The sequence below is a fragment of the Fringilla coelebs genome, assembly GCF_963513975.1.
Source record: "Fringilla coelebs genome assembly, chromosome: 37".
NCBI lineage: Eukaryota > Metazoa > Chordata > Aves > Passeriformes > Fringillidae > Fringilla > Fringilla coelebs.
Genome location: NC_140063.1, coordinates 131,982 through 150,291, shown reverse-complemented (window position 1 = coordinate 150,291; position 18,310 = coordinate 131,982). Strand labels below are relative to the sequence as shown.

Genomic DNA, 18,310 nt, shown 5'->3' with positions numbered 1-18,310 from the left:
AAAAAGGCGCGCTCATGTGCCCGGCGTGAATGAAAGGGCTGAGATGATTGGAGTGCGAATGGCGGGAATGAGAGGATAGCGGTGATTGGTTGGTGCCGCGGGGTGTGTGGCCAATGAGCGTGCGAGGGGCGGGGTTGAGATGCGGTGAGGGGGAAGTGCGCCCCCATGCGGGCGGGAGGCCCAGTGCTCCCAGTGACTCCCAGTGCTCTCCCAGTTACCGCCAGTGCCCTCCCAGTGTTCCCAGTGCTCTCCCAGTTACCGCCAGTGCCCTTCCAGTGCTCCCAGTTGCCCCCAATGCCCTCCCAGTAGCTCCTGCACTGAGGAGCGGGGATCATCCCACACGCGCTGGCCAATCACAAACGAAAACACCAACAAATCGACCAATCAGAGCGCGGCGATCAGTGCGTGGGCGTTGATTGACGTACAGCTCAGCCAATGAGCGAGCGGCATGCCCGGTGGGCGAGACCAGAGCCCGGGGCTCTTCGAGATGAGCCAATGGTGGCCGATGCTGTTGATCGACGTCTTGTGGCGGCAATGGCGGGGGCGCCGCGGCCGAACTGCGCTGTGGGAAGAGGGAGGCGGGATCTGCGGGTTGGACGAGAAGAAGGGCGGGGCCTCGCCCTGACAGGCAACATCTTCTCCAATCAGCGCGGTGGGCGGGCGGACCGTTGCGCCCGGAGTCCAATGGTATTCTCAGGATGGCGCTGATGGGCAGCTCAGCGGACCAATAGGCGCAGGATTTTATCTGTGACTGGGCAAATCACAACGGCGTGTGGCGTCGCGGGTGTGGCGGGAACGGCCTCAGCCAATGGGATTCCCGGACCGCCTTGATTGACGCGTGGGCGGGCCAATGGGGGCGTGTCGTGGGCGGGACGGTCGAGCGGGGCGCCATGTCGCGGCGGCGGTGGCGCGGCCCTCAGGGTGCCGAGGGTGGCGGACGCGGAGCCGACATGGGGAAGATGGCGACGGGCGGCGGCGGCGGCGGTTCGGGGAGATATTACGGCGGAGGTGGCGGCGGCGAGGGCGGGAGAGCTCCTAAACGCCTGAAAACCGAGAGCGCGGAGGCGCCGCCTCATGGGCCCGGCGGGCCGGGGGGCGCGGGCGGCGGGGCCGGAGCGGGAGGATCGGTGAGAGCGGGGGGAAAGCGGGGAAGGGGTTTGGTGTGGGGAGCGGGGCAGAACAGCTCCTTGAGGGGGGGAAAACGCCGTGAGGGGGCGAATGTGGCGGCAGGAGCTGAGGCGGGTAAAAGAGTTCCTGTGAGGGGGCAGAAGTGGCGGGAAGGGCTGAGGGGGGTAAAAGAGCTCCCGTGAGGGGGCAGAAGTGGCGGGAAGGGCTGAGGGGGCGTAGGAGACCCTCATGAAAGGTTAAAGGGGAAAGAGGAGCAGAGGGGGAGAAAGAGATTTGTGTGAGGGGAGAAAATGTGGGGAAGGGAGTTCTGAGGGGACAAACATGGCGGGAAGGGTTGAGGGGGGAAAGAGATCCGGTCTGAGGGATAAATATTGGGGGGTAAATACTGAGGGGGGTAAAAGACTTAATTTGAAGAGGCAAAGAGTGAGGGAGGGGAAAAGATCCCCCATGAAAGTGTAAGTATTGAGAGGAGGTAAAAGATTTGTTCTGTGGGTGTAAATATTGGGGGGGAATATTGAGGTACATATTGAGGAGTGGAAGAAGGTGTTTTTTGAGGGGCTAAATGTAGAGTTGTAAATGGGGCGGAAAGGTCATCTATGAGGGGGTAAATATTGAGGGGTAAATATTGGGGTGTAAATATTGAGGAATGGAAAAAGATATTTTGTGAGGGAGTGAGGGTTGAGTATTGGCCGGTAAATACTGAGTAGGGGCAGATATTTTTGCTCTAAAATGCTTCTTTAAGGAAGTAAAAACCTAAGGGTGTAGGGGGGCCCATTTTAACTCGGCCTGGCCCCAGAGCTGCGGGGTTTGGGGTTGTCCCAAAGCCCTTGGTGTCCCAAAGCCCTCAGTGTCCCCAAACCCATCAGGGATGTCCCCAAACGCTCGGTGTCCCCAAGCCCTGTATCTCCAGACCCATCAGGTCTGTCCCCAAGCCCATCAGGGCTGTCCCCAAACCCCTCAGGGCTGTCCCCAAACGCTCGGTGTCCCCAAGCCCTGTATCTCCAGCCCATCAGGGCTGTCCCCAGCCCGGCGGGGATGTCCCCAAACCCATCAGGGCTGTCCCCAAACCCATCAGGGCTGTCCCAAGCACATCAGGGCTGTCCCCAGCCTGGTGGGGATGTCCCCAAACCCATCAGGGCTGTCCCAAACCCACCAGGGCTGTCCCCAAGCCCATCAGGGCTGTCCCCAAACCCCTCAGGGCTGTCCCCAAGCCCAGCAGGGCTGTCCCCAGCCCGCAGGGATGTCCCCAAGCGCTCGGTGTCCCCAGGAGAACTACGAGGATCCCCACAAGACGCCGGCGTCGCCCGTGGTTCACATCCGCGGCCTCATCGACGGCATCGTGGAGGCCGACCTGGTGGAGGCGCTGCAGGAGTTCGGGCCCATCAGGTGGGGACACGGGGACACTGGGGTGGGGACAGTGTGCCAGGGACACTGGGGACACTGGGGTGGGGACACTGGGGGGGACACTGGGACACTGGGGTGCGGACACTTAGGGGGACACTGGGGTGGGGACAGTGTGCCAGGGACACCGGGACATGGGAACACTGGGGGGGACACTGGGACATGGGGACACTGGGGTGGGGACACTGGGGACACTGGGGTGGGGACACTGGGGCAGACACTGGGGACACAGGGGGACACTTTGCTGGGCACATGGTGGAGACACTGGGGTGGGGACATGGCGGGAGTGTGAGGCAGATAGTGGGGACACTGGGGACAGTGGAGTGGGTACACTGGGGGACATGGGGTGGGGACACTGGGGAGACTTGGGGCGCATGGTGGGGACACTGGGGACAGTGTGCTGGGGACACGAGGGGACACAGGGGTGGTGACATGGGGCAGTTTGCTGGGGACATTGGGGTGCCACAGTGAGGATAGGGTGCTAGGAACACTGGGGTGGTGGCACCACGAGGTGATGCCACCACGCTGATCATGTCCCCCTGTCCCAGCTACGTGGGGATGACACCACGGGGTGATGGCACCAAGGGGTGATGGTGCCACCACGGGTTGGTGCCACCACGCTGATGTGGGGATGACACCACAGGGTGATGGCACCACGGGGTGATGGTGCCACCACGGGTTGGTGCCACCACGCTGACCGTGTCCCCCTGTCCCAGCTACATGGTGGTGATGCCAGGGGTTGGTGCCACCATGGGGTGATGCCACCACGGGTTGGTGCCACCACGCTGACCGTGTCCCCCCGTCCCAGCTACGTGGTGGTGATGCCAAAGAAGCGCCAGGCCCTGGTGGAGTTCGAGGACATCCTGGGCGCCTGCAACGCCGTCAACTACGCGGCCGACAACCAGATCTACTTCGCCGGGCACCCCGCCTTCGTCAACTACTCCACCAGCCAGAAGATCTCGCGGCCCGGCGACAGCGACGACGCGCGCGGCGTCAACAACGTGCTGCTCTTCACCATCCTCAACCCCATCTACTCCATCACCACGGTCAGCGGGGTTTGGGGGGTTTTATTGGGGTTTTATTGGGGTGTATTGGGGTTTTATTGGGGTTTTGTTGGGGTTTGTTGGAGTTTGGGGTCACCACCAATGTGCTGTTCTTCACCATCCTCAACCCCATCTACTCCATCACCACGGTCAGTGGGGTTTATTGGGGTTTATTTGGGCTTTATTGGGGTTTGTTGGGGTTTTATTGGGGTTTTGTTGGGGTTTGTTGGAGTTTGGGGTCACCACCAACGTGCTGCTCTTCACCATCCTCAACCCCATCTACTCCATCACCACGGTCAGCGGGGTTTGGGGTGTCCTAGGGGATCTTGGGTTGTATTTTTGGGGTCCCCAGTGTGTTTTGGGGTGCCCCTGACCCCCCTTTCCCCGCAGGACGTGCTCTACACCATCTGCAACCCCTGTGGGCCGGTGCAGCGCATCGTCATCTTCCGCAAGAACGGCGTGCAGGCCATGGTGGAATATCCCAAACTCCATCTGGGGATTTTGGGCTGTTGGGGGGGGTCCCCGAAATCCCAGTGCCCCCAAATTCCCCCGGGAATGGGGATCCAAGGTCACCAGAATAGCTCAGGTGGCCCCACCTGGCTCAGAGCCGGGCTGTCCCCGTGTCCCCACCCCTCTGAGCACCCAGAATTCCCCAAATCTCGTCAGGAATTCCCACAAAATTCACTTGGGAGTTCCCCAAGTTCCATCAGGAATTTCCCCAAATCCCATTAGAATTTCCCCAAATCCCTTGGGAATTGCCCCAATCCCTCAGGAATTGCCCCAATCCCTCGGGAATTGCCCCAATCCCTCGGGAATTGCCCCAATCCCATCAGGAATTGCCCCAGTCCCATCAGGAATTGCCCCAATCCCTTCAGGAATTGCCCCAATCCCTCGGGAATTGCCCCAATCCCTCAGGAATTGCCCCAATCCCTTCAGGAATTGCCCCAATCCCTCGGGAATTGCCCCAATCCCTCAGGAATTGCCCCAGGGCTCCGGTTGGGTTCCTTAACCGCGCCACGTTCGACTCGGTGCAGAGCGCCCAGCGCGCCAAGGCCTCGCTCAACGGCGCCGACATCTACTCGGGCTGCTGCACCCTCAAGATCGAGTACGCCAAGGTGGGCACACCTGGGGCACCTGAAACACCTGGGGATGCACCTGGGCACACCTGGGGCACCTGGAACACCTGGGGGCATCTGGGCACACCTGGGGCACCTGAAACACCTGGGGCACCTGAAACACCTGGGGGCACCTGGGCACACCTGGGGCACCTGAAACACCTGGGGGCACCTGGGCACACCTGGGTGCACCTGAAACACCTGGGGACGCACCTGGGCACACCTGGGGGCACCTGGGAACACACCTGGGGGTATCTGGGGACACACCTGGGGACACACCTGGGGGCATCTGGGCACACACCTCGGCACACCTGGGGGCATCTGGGGACACCTGGGGGCACCTGGGCACACACCTGAAACACCTGGAGACACACCTGGGCACCCACCCGAAACACCTGGGGGCACTCCTGAAGCACCTGAGGGTACCTGGGCACACCTGGGGGTGTCTGGGCACACTCGGGGGCATCTGGGGGCACCTGGGAACACTTGACACACCTGGAAATATAGCTGGGACACATGGGCACACCTGGGGATATACCTGGGCACAACTGGGGACACAGCTGGGGGTACCTGGGCACACACCCGGGGGTACCTGACACACCTGGGGACAGCTGGGGGCACACCTGGGGGTACCTGGGCACACCTGGGGGTACCTGGGCACACACCTGGGGGTACTTGGGCACACCTGGGGGTACCTGGGCACACCTGGGCAGGTGCCAACCCCCCGTGCACCCCCAGCCCAGCCGCCTGAACGTGTTCAAGAACGACCAGGACACCTGGGACTACACCAACCCCAACCTGAGCGGGACAGGTACGGCCAGGGAGGGGCCTCAGTCTGGGGGGAATTCCTGCAATTTTGGGGGGTCCTTCCCAAAAATGGGGGTCCCACCCAAAAAAAGGGGGGTCCCAGGAGCCTTTCCCAGAATTGGGGGGGTCTCAGTGGTTCTTCTCAAAATTTGGGAGTTCCTGGAATCCTTCTTAAAATTTGGGGATGTTTCCCAAAATTGGGGAATTCCAGGAATCATTCCCAAAACTGGGGGGTCCTTCCCTAAATTGGGGGGGGTCCCAGGGAGTCCTTCCTGAAATTTGGGGATCCCAGGGGTCCTTCCCCAAAATTGAGGGATCTTTCCCAAAATTGGGGAGTTCCAGGGATCCTTCCCAAAACTTGAGGGTTTCAGGAGTCCTTCCCAAAACTGGGGGTTCCCACCCAGAATTGGGGGATCCTTTCCAAAATTGGGGGATCCCACCCACAAAAGGGGGGGGTCTCAGGGATCCTTCCCAAATCTGGGGGGGTCTTTCCCAAAACTGGGGGGTCTTTCCGAAATTGGGGGAATCTTCCCCAAAATTGGGCTTGGGGGGTTTTGTCCTTCGCCGGCTCCGAGCCCGTTCTGGGCAGATTCAGCCTCACCTCCTCCTCCTCCTCCTCCTCCTCCTCTTCCTCTTCTTCCTCCCTCTCCTCCTCCCACCCTCACACCACACGGGGGATGGGGCTCCAGCAACCCCCCAAAAATCAAAAATCCAGGAGAAAAAAACACCAGAAAAACCCAAAAAACCCCAAAAATCAAATCACCAACACCAGCAGCAGCAGCAGGAGCCCCCGGCGAGGGACCACGGACACAACCCAAGGACATTTGTAGGAATTCTCTCATTTTGGGGGAATTTTAGGAATTTCAGCACCATCAACACAACCCAAGAGCATTTTCTTAGGAATTCTTTCACTTCCAAGGCACAAACTCAGAGGTTTTTGGGAATTGTCTCAACATCAACACAACCCAAGAGCATTCCATGGAAATTCTGGCACTCCCAAGGCACAATTGGGGTGGAATTTAGGAATTTCTGCACAAGCCAAGAACATTTCATGGGAATTCTCTCATTTCCAAGGCACAAACCCGGTGGTTTTTAGGATTTCAGCAACATGGACACACTCCAGAAACATTTCTTGGGAATTCTGGCACTCCCAAGGCACAATTTGGGTGAGTTTTAGGAATTCCAACAACATGGACACAAGCCAAGAGCATTTTCTTAGGAATTCTTTCATTTACAAGACACAAACTCAGAGGTTTTTGGGAATTGTCTCAACATCAACACATCCCCAAGAGCATTTCATGGGAATTCTCTCATTTCCAAGGCACAAACTCGGTGGTTTTTAGGATTTCAGCAACATCAACACAACCCAAGAGCATTCCATGGGAATTCTGGCACTCCCAAGGCACAATTTGGGTGGAATTTAGGAATTCAGCACCATCAACACAACCCAGGAGCATTTTTTTAGGAATTCTTTCACTTCCAAGGCACAGTTTGGTTGATTTTTGGGAATTCTCTCAACACCAACACAACCCAGGAGCATTTCATGGGAATTTTGGCACTTCCAAGGCACAAACTCAGAGGTTTTTGGGAATTCTCTCAACACCAACACAACCCAGGAGCATTTCATGGGAATTCTGGCACTCCCAAGGCACAAACTCGGTGGTTTTTAGGATTTCAGCAACATATCAAGACACACTCCAAGAATATTCTGATTTTTCTAGGATTTCTCTCACTTCCAAGGCACAATTTGGGTGGAATTCAGGATTTCACCAGTATCAACACAACCCAAGAACATTTTTTTAGGAATGCTCTCATTTCCAAGGCACCAGACTTGATGGGTTTTAGGATTTCAGCACCATCAACACAACCCAGGAGCATTTCACGGGAATTCTCTCATTTCCAAGGCACAATTGGGGTGGAATTCAGGATTTCACCAATATCACCACAACCCAAGAACATTTTTTTAGGAATTCTTTCACTTCCAAGGTACAAAACTCGGTGGTTTTTGGGAATTGTCTCAACATCAACACAACTCAAGAGCATTTCATGGCAATTCTCTCACTTCCAAGGCACAATTTGGGTGAATTTTAGGAATTTCTGCACAACCCAAGAGCGTTTCATGGGAATTCTCTCATTTCCAAGGCACAAACTCGGTGGTTTTTTAGGATTTTAGCAACATCAACACAACCCAAGAACATTTTTTAGGAATTCTTTCACTTCCAAGGCACCAAACTTGATGGGTTTTGGGAATTGTCTCAACACCAACACAACCCGGGAGCATTTCATGGGAATTTTTGCAGCTCCAAGGCACAATTTGGGTGAGTTTTAGGAATTCCAACAGCATCACCACAACCCAGGAGCATTTTCTTAGGAATTCTTTCATTTCCAAGGCACAAAACTCGGTGGTTTTTGGGAATTGTCTCAACATCAACACAACTCAAGAGCATTTCATGGGAATTCTGGCACTCCCAAGGCACAATTTGGGTGGAATTTAGGAATTTCTGCACAACCCAGGAACATTTCATGGGAATTCTCTCACGTCCAAGGCACAAACTCGGTGGTTTTTAGGATTTCAGCAACATATCAAGACACACTCCAAGAATATTCTGATTTTTCTAGGATTTCTCTCACTTCCAAGGCACAATTTGGGTGGAATTCAGGATTTCACCAGTATCAACACAACCCCAAGAACATTTTTTTAGGAATGCTCTCATTTCCAAGGCACCAGACTTGATGGGTTTTAGGATTTCAGCACCATCAACACAACCCAGGAGCATTCCATGGGAATTCTGGCACTTCCAAGGCACAATTGGGGTGGAATTCAGGATTTCACCAATATCACCACAACCCAAGAACATTTTTTTAGGAATTCTTTCACTTCCAAGGTACAAAACTCGGTGGCTTTTGGGAATTGTCTCAACATCAACACAACTCAAGAGCATTTCATGGCAATTCTCTCATTTCCAAGGCACAATTTGGGTGGAATTTAGGAATTTCTGCACAACCCAGGAACATTCCATGGGATTTCTCTCACATCCAAGGCACAAACTCAGAGGTTTTTGGGAATTGTCTCAACATCAACACAACCCAGGAGCATTTCATGGCAATTCTCTCACTTCCAAGGCACAATTTGGGTGAATTTTAGGAATTTCTGCACAACCCAGGAGCATTTCATGGGAATTCTTTCATTTCCAAGGCACAAAACGTGATGGGTTTTAGGATTTCAGCACCATCAACACAACCCAAGAACATTTTTTAGGAATTCCTTCACTTCCAAGGCACCAAACTTGATGGGTTTTGGGAATTCTCTCAACACCAACACAACCCAGGAGCATTTCATGGGAATTTTGGCAACTCCAAAGCACAATTTGGGTGAGTTTTAGGAATTTCTGCACAAGCCAGGAGCATTTCATGGGAATTCTTTCATTTCCAAGGCACAAAACGTGATGGGTTTTAGGATTTCAGCAACACCAGCACATCCCAAGAGCATTTTTTTTAGGAATTCTGGCAACTCCAAGGCACAATTTGGGTGGAATTTTAGGAATTCCAACAAAATCAACACAACCCAGGAGCATTTCCTCTGAATTCTGGCACTTCCAAGGCACAGTTTGGGTGGAATTTTAGGATTTCAGCAACATGGACACACCCCAAGAAGGTTTTTTTAGGAATTTCTCATTTCCAAGGCACAAACTCAGTGACTTTTGGGATTTCAGCAACATACCAAGACACAGTCCAAGAACATTCTATTTTTAATTTTTTAGGAATTCTCTCACTTCCAAGGCTCAAAATTTTGTGATTTTTAGGAATTCTCTCAACACCAACACAACCCAGGAGCTTTTCATGGGGATTCTCTCATTCCCAAGGCACAAACCTGCTGGTTTGGGGGATTTTTAGGAATTCTCTAATTTCCCAAGATCCCATTTTGGGGATTTTTAGGAAATCTCTCCTTTCAAAGTCCCGACTTTGGTCGTTTTTAGGAATTCTCTCCCTCCCCAGACCATTTCCTCGGGGTTTTTCAGGAATTTCCTCACCACACTTGATCTCCCAAGACCGTTTTTGGTGGTTTTTGGGATTCTTCCACTCAGAAGACAAAACCCCCCAGGGTTTTTAGGAACTCTTTTCTCTTCCATGACTCAGTTTCAGGGATTTTAGGAGCTCTTCTCCTTGCATGACTCAGCTCAGTGTTTTTAGGAATTCTTCCGGGGTTTTATGAGTGATTCCCATTCCACGCCACAACCTCGGTGGTTTCAGGACCACCCAGGGCCCTTTTTTGGTGCTTTCAGGACCTCTCCTGAGCATCCCCGAGGTGCTGACACCCAAAATCCCCAAAAACACCCCCAGGAACATTCCGGGAAGGTTCCAGAAACATTCCCCCAGGAACATTCCAGAAACACCTCAAGCAACACCAAGAACATCCCAAAGGAACATTCCAGGAACATTCCAGAAACACCCCCAGGAACATTCCGGGAGCACCCCCAGGAATGTTCCAAGACCATCCCAGGAACATTCCAGAACACCCCAAGGAACATTCCAGAAACACCTCCAGCAAACACCCCAAGGGGGCATTCCAAGGAAACTCCCAGGAACATTCCAGAAACACTTCCAAGAACAGCCCAAGGAACACCCAAGGAACATTCCAGCATCAGCCCCAGGAACACTCCAAGGAACATTCCAGAACACCCCAAGAACATCCCAGGAACACTGCAAGGAACATTCCAGAACACCACAAGAACATTCCAAGGAACATTCCAGAACACCCCAAGAACATCTCAGGAACACTGCAAGGAACATTCCAGAACACCCCCAAGAACATTCCAAGCACACCCAAGGAACATTCCAGGAACACCCCAAGGAATGTTCCAGGAACATTCCAGAAACACCCCGAGAACATTCCAAGAACACTCCCAGGAACATTCCAGAAACACCCCAGGAACACCCCCCAAGGAATATTCCAAGAACACTCCCAGGAACATTCCAGAACATTTCAAGAACACCCCCAAGGAACATTCCAAGAACATCCCAAGAACATTCCAGAACACCCCAAGAACATTCCAGAAACACTTCCAGGACCACCCCCAGGAACATTCTAGAAACATTCCAGAGACACTTCCAGCAACATTCCAAGGAACACCCCCAAGGAACATTCCAGAAACATCTCCAGAAACACCCGCAGGAACATTCCAAGGAACACCCCTAAGGAACATTCTAGAAACACCTTCAGGAACATTCCGAGGGACATTCCAAGGAACATTCCAGAAACACCCACAGGAACATTCCAGAAACACCCGCAGGAACATTCCAAGGAACATTCCAGAAACACCCAAAGGAACATTCCGAGGGACATTCCAAGGAACATTCCAGAACCACTCCAGAAACACCTGCAGGGACGTTCCGAGGGACATTCCGAGGAACATTCCAGAAACACCCAAAGGAACATTCCAGAACCCTTCCAGAAACACCTGCAGGAACATTCCAAGGAACATTCCAGAAACACCATCAGCAACACCCAAAGGAACATTCCAGAACCACTTCAGAAACACCCGCAGGAACATTCCAAGGAATATTCCAAGGAACATTCCAGAAACATCCCCAGGACCACCCGCAGGAACATTCCAGAAACACTTCCAGGAGCACCCCCAAGGACCATTCCGGAAGGTTCCGGCCCGGGGGGGTCTGGGGGTCCCCATTTTGGGGCCGTTCGGGGCCGTTTGTGACTCTCGCCCTGTGCCGCAGGGCCCGGGGCGCGCCGGAGCAGCCGCGGGTAAGAGGAGCCCCCCAGGAGGGGCCCCAAGGAATTTTTGCCCCCCGGATCTGTGAGTAGCCCCTTCTTTCCTCCCCCCTGTTTGATTTTTGCCCTTTTCCTGCTCTTTTCCACCCAAAATTGAATTGTGTGCGATCTCTGGCGGGATTTGCCCGAATCGTTGAGTTCTGAGCCCGATCCGGTGCTGACCCCTCCCCCCAGGTCCCGCTGCTGGGGGGGGTTCATTAGCATCTCTAATTAATGATTAATGGCGTAATTAATGATTGATTGATTGATGAGTTTGTGGGGCCCAGATTTCTCTGGGGGGGAGGGGGAGGGGGGCTGGGTGTGTCTGGGGGGTTGTGTGCCCCCCTCCCCCCCCCCGTGTGACCCCCCCCACCCCTCCCCCCCCCCAGGAGACCCCGGAGGGAACCCCAACAAACGGCAGCGGCAGCCGCCCCTGCTGGGAGACCACCCGGCCGAGTACGGTACGGGGGGCTGGGGGCAGCTTGGGGGGGCTGGGGGCAGCTTGGGGGGGCTGGGGGCGCCTTTGGGGCAGGTTTGGGGGGCCTGGGGGTGCCTTTGGGGCAGGTTTGGGGGGGCTGGGGGCAGGTTTGGGGGGGCTGGGGACCCTTTGGGGCACCTTTGAGGCACCTTTGAGGGGGCTTGGGGCAGCTTTGGGGGGCTGGGGGCAGGTTTGGGGGGGCTGGGGGCTCATTTGGGGCAGGTTTGGGGGGCTGGGGTTGAGTCTGGGGCAGGTCTGGGGGGGCTGGGGGTGAGTCTGGGGGGGCTGGGGGCACCTTTGGGGCAGGTCTGGGGGGTTGGGGGCTCATTTGGGGGGACTGGGGGTGCCTTTGGGGGGGCTGGGGCAGGTCTGGGGGGGCTGGGGGCTCATTTGGGGCAGGTTTGGGGGGTCTGGGGACAGGTTGGGGGGGGCTAGGGGCTCATTTGGGGCAGGTCTGGGGGGGCTGGGGGCACCTTTGGGGGGGGCGGGGGCAGGTTTGGGGGGTCTGGGGGCACCTTTCGGGGGTCTGGGGGCACCTTTTGGGGGGCTGGGGGCGCCTTTGGGGCACCTTTGGGGGGGCTGGGGGTGTCTTTGGGGGGGCTGGGGCACCGTTGGGGCAGGTTTGGGGGGTTGGGGGCTCATTTGGGGGGGCGGGGGGAACCTTTGGGGGGGCTGCAGGCGCCTTTGGGGCAGGTTTGGGGTCCCTCTTATCTTTTTCCTCCCCCTCTTTGGGGTCTCTTCTCACCATGGGGGTCTCTCCCCCCAATTTGGGGGTGTCACCCCCATCTCCCCTCCCCCCAGGTGGTCCCCACGGTGGTTACCACCACGGCCACAAGCCCCCTCCCCACATTTGGGGTCCCCCTTATCTCTCTCCTCCCCCTCTTTGGGGTCTCCCCTTACCATGGGGGTCTCTCCCCCAATTCGGGGGTCTCACCCCTGTCTCCCCTCCCCCCAGGTGGTCCCCACGGGGGGTATCACCACGGCCACTACCACGACGAGGGCTACGGGCCCCCTCCCCACATTTGGGGTCTCCCCTCACCATGGGGGTCTCTCCCCCAATTCGGGGGTCTCTCCCCCAATTCGGGGGTCTCACCCCCGTCTCCCCTCCCCCCAGGTGGTCCCCACGGGGGGTATCACCACGGCCACTATCACGACGAGGGCTACGGGCCCCCTCCCCCGCACTACGAGGGCCGGCGCATGGGGCCTCCCCCGGTGGGGGGGGGGCACCGGAGGGGTCCCGGCCGTTACGGCCCCCAGTACGGGCACCCCCCCCCTCCCCCACCGCCGCCCCCCCGACTACGGCCCCCACGCCGACTCACCCGTGCTGATGGTCTACGGGCTGGACCAGGCCAAGATGAACTGTGACAGGGTCTTCAACGTCTTCTGTCTCTATGGCAACGTGGAGAAGGTGGGCTGGGGTCCCACAGGGGGTCCTGAGTGGGGTTTGGGGGGGTTTGGGGGGATTTAGGGGGGTTTGGGGGTCCTCAGTGGGGCTGGACCAGGCCAAGATGAACTGTGACAGGGTCTTCAACGTCTTCTGTCTCTATGGCAACGTGGAGAAGGTGGGCAGGGGTCCCACTGGGGGTCCTGAGTGGGGTTTGGGGGGGATTTGGGGGGGATTCAGGGGGGTTTGGGGGTCCTCAGTGGGGCTGGACCAGGCCAAGATGAACTGTGACAGGGTGTTCAACGTCTTCTGTCTCTATGGCAACGTGGAGAAGGTGGGCTGGGGTCCCACTGGGGGTCCTGAGTGGGGTTTGGGGGGGGTTTGGGGGGATTTAGGGGGGTTTTGGGGGGATTCAGGGGGGTCCTTCCTGGGGTTGGACCAGGCCAAGATGAACTGTGACAGGGTCTTCAACGTCTTCTGTCTCTATGGCAACGTGGAGAAGGTGGGCTGGGGTCCCACTGGGGGTCTGGGAGGTCCTACAGGAGGTTTGTGCCCTGTCCCACTGTCCCTCACCTGTCCCTGTGTCCTTCACCTGTCCCAGGTGTCCCAGTCTCACCTGTTCTGTCCCACCTGTCCCAGCTGTCCCTCACCTGTCCCTGTCCCTGTCCCAGTCTCACCTGTTCTGTCCCACCTGTCCCCAGCAGGTGAAGTTCATGAAGAGCAAGCCAGGCGTGGTCACTGTCCCCTCACCTGTCCCAGTCCCAGTCTCACCTGTCCCTGTCCCAGTCCCTCACCTGTCCCTGTCCCAGGTGTGTCTCACCTGTCCCACCTGTCCCCGGCAGGTGAAGTTCATGAAGAGCAAGCCGGGCGCGGCCATGGTGGAGATGGCCGATGGCTACGCCGTGGACAGAGCCATCACCCACCTCAACAACAACTTCATGTTCGGGCAGAAACTCAACGTCTGGTGAGAGTTTGGGGAGTTTTGGGGCTTTTTGGGGGGTTTTGAGAAATTCTGGGGGGTCTCTGAGTGGTTTTGGGGGGGTTTGAGGTGGTTTTGTGGGGATCCAAACCCCTCCCAGCCGTCACCCACCTCAACAACAACTTCATGTTCGGACAGAAGCTCAACGTCTGGTGCGGATTTGGGGCTTTTTGGGGCATTTTGGGGCTTTTTGGGGCTTTTTGGGGGGTTTTGAGAAATTCTGGGGGATCTCTGGTTGATTTTGGGGGGATTTGAGGTGTTTTCTGACCCGATTTTTCCCCATTTTTGGCCCTGCAGTGTCTCCAAGCAGCACGCCATCGTGCCTGGGCAGTCCTGGGGGGTTTATAGAGGTTTTTGGGGTGGATTTTGGGGTGGATTTCGGTGTTTTTAACCCTTTCTTTCCCCTGCAGTGTTTCCAAGCAGCACGCCATCATGCCCGGGCAGTCCTACGGGCTGGAGGACGGCTCCTGGGGGGTCTATAGGTGGATTTTGGGGTGGATTTCGGGGTTTTTAACCCTTTTTTTCCCCCCCAGTGTCTCCAAGCAGCACGCCATCGTGCCCGGGCAGTCCTAGGGCCTGGAGGACGGCTCCTGGGGGGTCTAGAGGGGTTTTTGGGGTGGATTTCTGGGGGTTTTTGGGGTGGATTTTGGGATGGATTTCTGGTATTTTTAACCCTTTATTTCCCCCCCAGTGTCTCCAAGCAGCACGCCATCATGCCCAGGCAGTCCTACGGGCTGGAGGACGGCTCCTGGGGGGTCTAGAGGGGTTTTTGGGGTGGATTTCTGGGGTTTTTGGGGTGGATTTTTGAGGTTTTTGGTGTTTTTAACCCTTTATTTCTCTCCCCAGTGTGTCCAAGCAGCACGCCATCATGCCCGGGCAGTCCTACGGGCTGGAGGACGGCTTCTGGGGGTCTACAGGGGATTTTGTGGTGGATTTTGGGGTGGATTTCTGGTGTTTTTAACCCTTTATTCCCCTGCAGTGTCTCCAAGCAGCACGCCATCATGCCCGGGCAGTCCTACGGGCTGGAGGACGGCTCCTGCAGCTACAAGGATTTCAGCGGCTCGCGCAACAATCGCTTCTCCACGCCCGAGCAGGCGGCCAAGAACCGCATCCAGCACCCCAGCAACGTGCTGCACTTCTTCAACGCGCCCCTCGACGTCACCGAGGACAACTTCTACGAGGTACCCATGGCCTTCGGCCTCAGCATCATCCTCCCCTTCATCCTCATCCTCCCCTTCATCATCCCCATCCTCCCCTTCATCATCCCTGACCCTGTCCCTGCCCCTCGACGTCACCGAGGACAACTTCTACGAGGTATGGCTGCCTTCGGCCTCACAGTCATCCTCTGCATCATCCTCCTCCTCCCCTTCATCATCCCCATCCTCCTCTTCATCATCCCTGACCCTGTCCCTGCCCCTCGACATCACCGAGGACAACTTCTACGAGGTACGGCTGCCTTCGGCCTCAGCATCATCCTCCCCTTCATCCTCATCCTCCTCCTCCCCTTCATCCCTGTCCCTGCCCCTCGACGTCACCGAGGACAACTTCTACGAGGTACGGCTGCCTTCAGCCTCAGCATCATCCTCACTGTCATCCCCATCCCTCCCCTTCATCCTCATCCTCCTCCTCGGCCTCATTCTCTCAGCCTCATCCTCCTCCTCCCCTTCATCATCCCTGTCCCTGTCCCTGCCCCTCGACGTCACCGAGGACAACTTCTACGAGGTACGGCTGCCTTCGGCCTCAGCATCATGCTCATTGTCATCCTCAGCCTCCCCTTCATCCTCATCCTCAGTTCTCCCAGCCTCATCCTCCTCCTCCTCCTCATCCTCTCAGCCTTGTCCTCATCCTCCTCAGTTCCCTCCCTTTCCTCCCCTTCATCTTCTTCATCCTCCCAGCCTCATCCTCTTCATCTTCCTCTTCATTCTCATCCTCTTGTTCTTCCTCATCCTCCTCTTCCTCCGTTCAGCCTCGTTCTCGTCCTCCTCAGTTCCCTCCCCATCCTCCCCTTCATCCCCTTCATCCCCTTCATCCTCTTCATTGTCCTCCCTGAGCCCCAAATCCCCCCCAAACCCCTCCTGACCCCCCAAATCCCCCCAAACCCTCCCCAGCCCCCCCAAACCCCATCCTGACTCCCCAAACCCCCCTAAACACCCCCCAAACTCTCCCAAATCCCCTCCTGACCCCCCAAAACCCCCTTGAACTCCTCCCTAGGACCCCCAGACACCCCCAAACCCCTCCTGACCCCCTAAATCCCCCCAAACCCCCCCAAACTCCATCCTGAACCCACAAATCCCCCCCCAAACCCCTCCCAGACCATCCCAAATCCCCACAAATCCCCTCCAAACCCTCCCCAGACACCCCCAAACCCCATCCTGACCCCCCAAATACCCCCCAAACCCCATCCTGACCCCCACAAATCCCCCCAAACCCTCCCCAGACACCCCCAAACCCCATCCTGACCCCCCAAATCCCCCCATGTTCCCCCAGATCTGTGACGAGCTCGGGGTCAAGCGCCCGTCCTCGGTCAAGGTGTTCTCTGGCAAGAGTGAGTGTGGGGAGGGGGCTGGGGGGGGTCCTGGGGGAGGTCAGGGGGTGTTTGGGGGGTCCTGGTGGCATTTGGGGGGGTCAGGAGGGACATTTGGGGGGGTCAGGGTGGGCTTTGGGGGGCGTTTGGGGGGTCAGGAGGGACATTTGGGGGGGGATTTAGGGGTGTTTGGGGGGCTCAGGGGGGCATTTGGGGGGGCTGGGGGGGGTCCCTGGGGGCATTTGGGGGGGTCAGGGAGGGCTTTGGGGGGGATTCAGGGGGGTCAGGGGGTGTTTGGGGGTCAGGAGGGGCATTTGGGGGGTTCTGTGGGTTTTTTGGGGGGTCAGGGTGGGAATTGGGGGGCTGGGGAGGGGGCTTGGGGGGTCAGGGTGGGATTTGAGGGTGTTTGGGGGGTCAGGATGGGGGTTTGGGGGGGATTGGGGGGGTGGGGGGTGGGGAAGGGGCTTGGGGGGTGTTTGGGGGGTCAGGATGGGGGTTTGGGGGGGATTGGGGGGGGTGGGGGGTGGGGAAGGGGCTTGGGGGGGTGTTTGGGGGGTCAGGATGGGGGTTTGGGGGGGATTTGGGTGGTGGGGAGGGGGCTTGGGGGGTTCAGGATGGGTTTTGGGGTTAAGGGGGGAGGTTTGAAGGGGGGTTGGGGGGGTCAGGGTGGGAATTTGGGTGGGGGGGGTGGGGAAGGGATTTGGGGGCGTTTGGGGGGGTCAGGGTGGGAATTGGGGGGTGGGGAAGGGGCTCGGGGGGGGTTGTGGGTGTTGGGGGGGGTCGGGAAGGATCCCTGACCCCCGTGTGACCCCCGTGTGACCCCCGTGTGACCCCGTGTGACCCCGTGCCCCTCCCCCAGGCGAGCGCAGCTCCTCGGGGCTGCTCGAGTGGGACTCCAAGAGCGACGCCCTGGAGACGCTCGGCTTCCTCAACCACTTCCAGATGAAGAACCCCAGTGCGTGCTTCGGCCTCAGCAGCCTCATCCTCATCATCCTCATCCTCCTCTTCATCCTCCTCAGCCTCCTCTTCATCCTCCTCAGCCTCCTCTTCATCCTCCTCAGCCTCCTCTTCATCCCACTTCTCATCCTCCTCATCCCCCTCTTCATCCCCCCTCTTCATCCTCCTTCTCTTCATCCTCATCCTCCTACTCATCCTCTTCTTCATCCTCATCCCCCTCCTCACATCCTCCTCCTCGGCCTCCTCCTCATCCTCAGCCTCATCCTCATCCCCGTCCTCATCCTCATCCCCTTCCTCCCCCTCCTCATCCTCATCCCCTTCCTCCTCCTCCTCATCCCCTTCTTCTTCATCCTCCTACTCATCCTCTTCTTCATCCTCATCCTCATCCCTCTCCTCATCCTCCTCTTCATCCTCAGCCTCGTTCTCCCAGCCCCCTCCCCATCCTGCCCTTCATTCTCCCCCTCCTCATCCTCTTCTTCATCCTCCTCCTCTTCATCCTCCTCAACCTCTTCGTCCTCCATCTTCCTCTTCTTCCTCATCCCCATCCTCCTCTTCATCGTCCTCTTCCTCCCCTCCTCCTCCTCATTCTTCATCCTCCTCCTCTTCTTCCTCGTCCTCCTGGGGGGGCTGGGGAGGGGGTCTGGGGGCATTCTGGGGGGTTTGGGGGGGTTGGGGAGGGGTCCCTGGGGGGCTGCTGAGGGTGGGGAGGGGTCCTGAGGGGTGGGGG

General features: G+C 57.3%; 1 protein-coding gene across 1 annotated transcript in view; it reads left to right on the top strand.

The window, feature by feature from the left end:
- Window positions 1–890: 890 nt before the first annotated feature.
- Window positions 891–18,310, top strand: part of HNRNPL (heterogeneous nuclear ribonucleoprotein L) — a gene marked incomplete at both ends in the record, with an annotated part of 17,947 nt that continues 527 nt past the window's right edge. Inside the window, 13 exon segments of the mRNA XM_084224387.1 lie at window positions 891–1,127; window positions 2,396–2,514; window positions 3,338–3,575; window positions 3,963–4,048; window positions 4,591–4,687; window positions 5,426–5,498; window positions 11,651–11,722; window positions 12,854–13,026; window positions 13,028–13,147; window positions 13,966–14,087; window positions 15,082–15,283; window positions 16,590–16,647; window positions 17,486–18,221. Of these exon segments, the coding sequence (XP_084080513.1) occupies window positions 891–1,127; window positions 2,396–2,514; window positions 3,338–3,575; window positions 3,963–4,048; window positions 4,591–4,687; window positions 5,426–5,498; window positions 11,651–11,722; window positions 12,854–13,026; window positions 13,028–13,147; window positions 13,966–14,087; window positions 15,082–15,283; window positions 16,590–16,647; window positions 17,486–18,221 (2,333 nt within the window).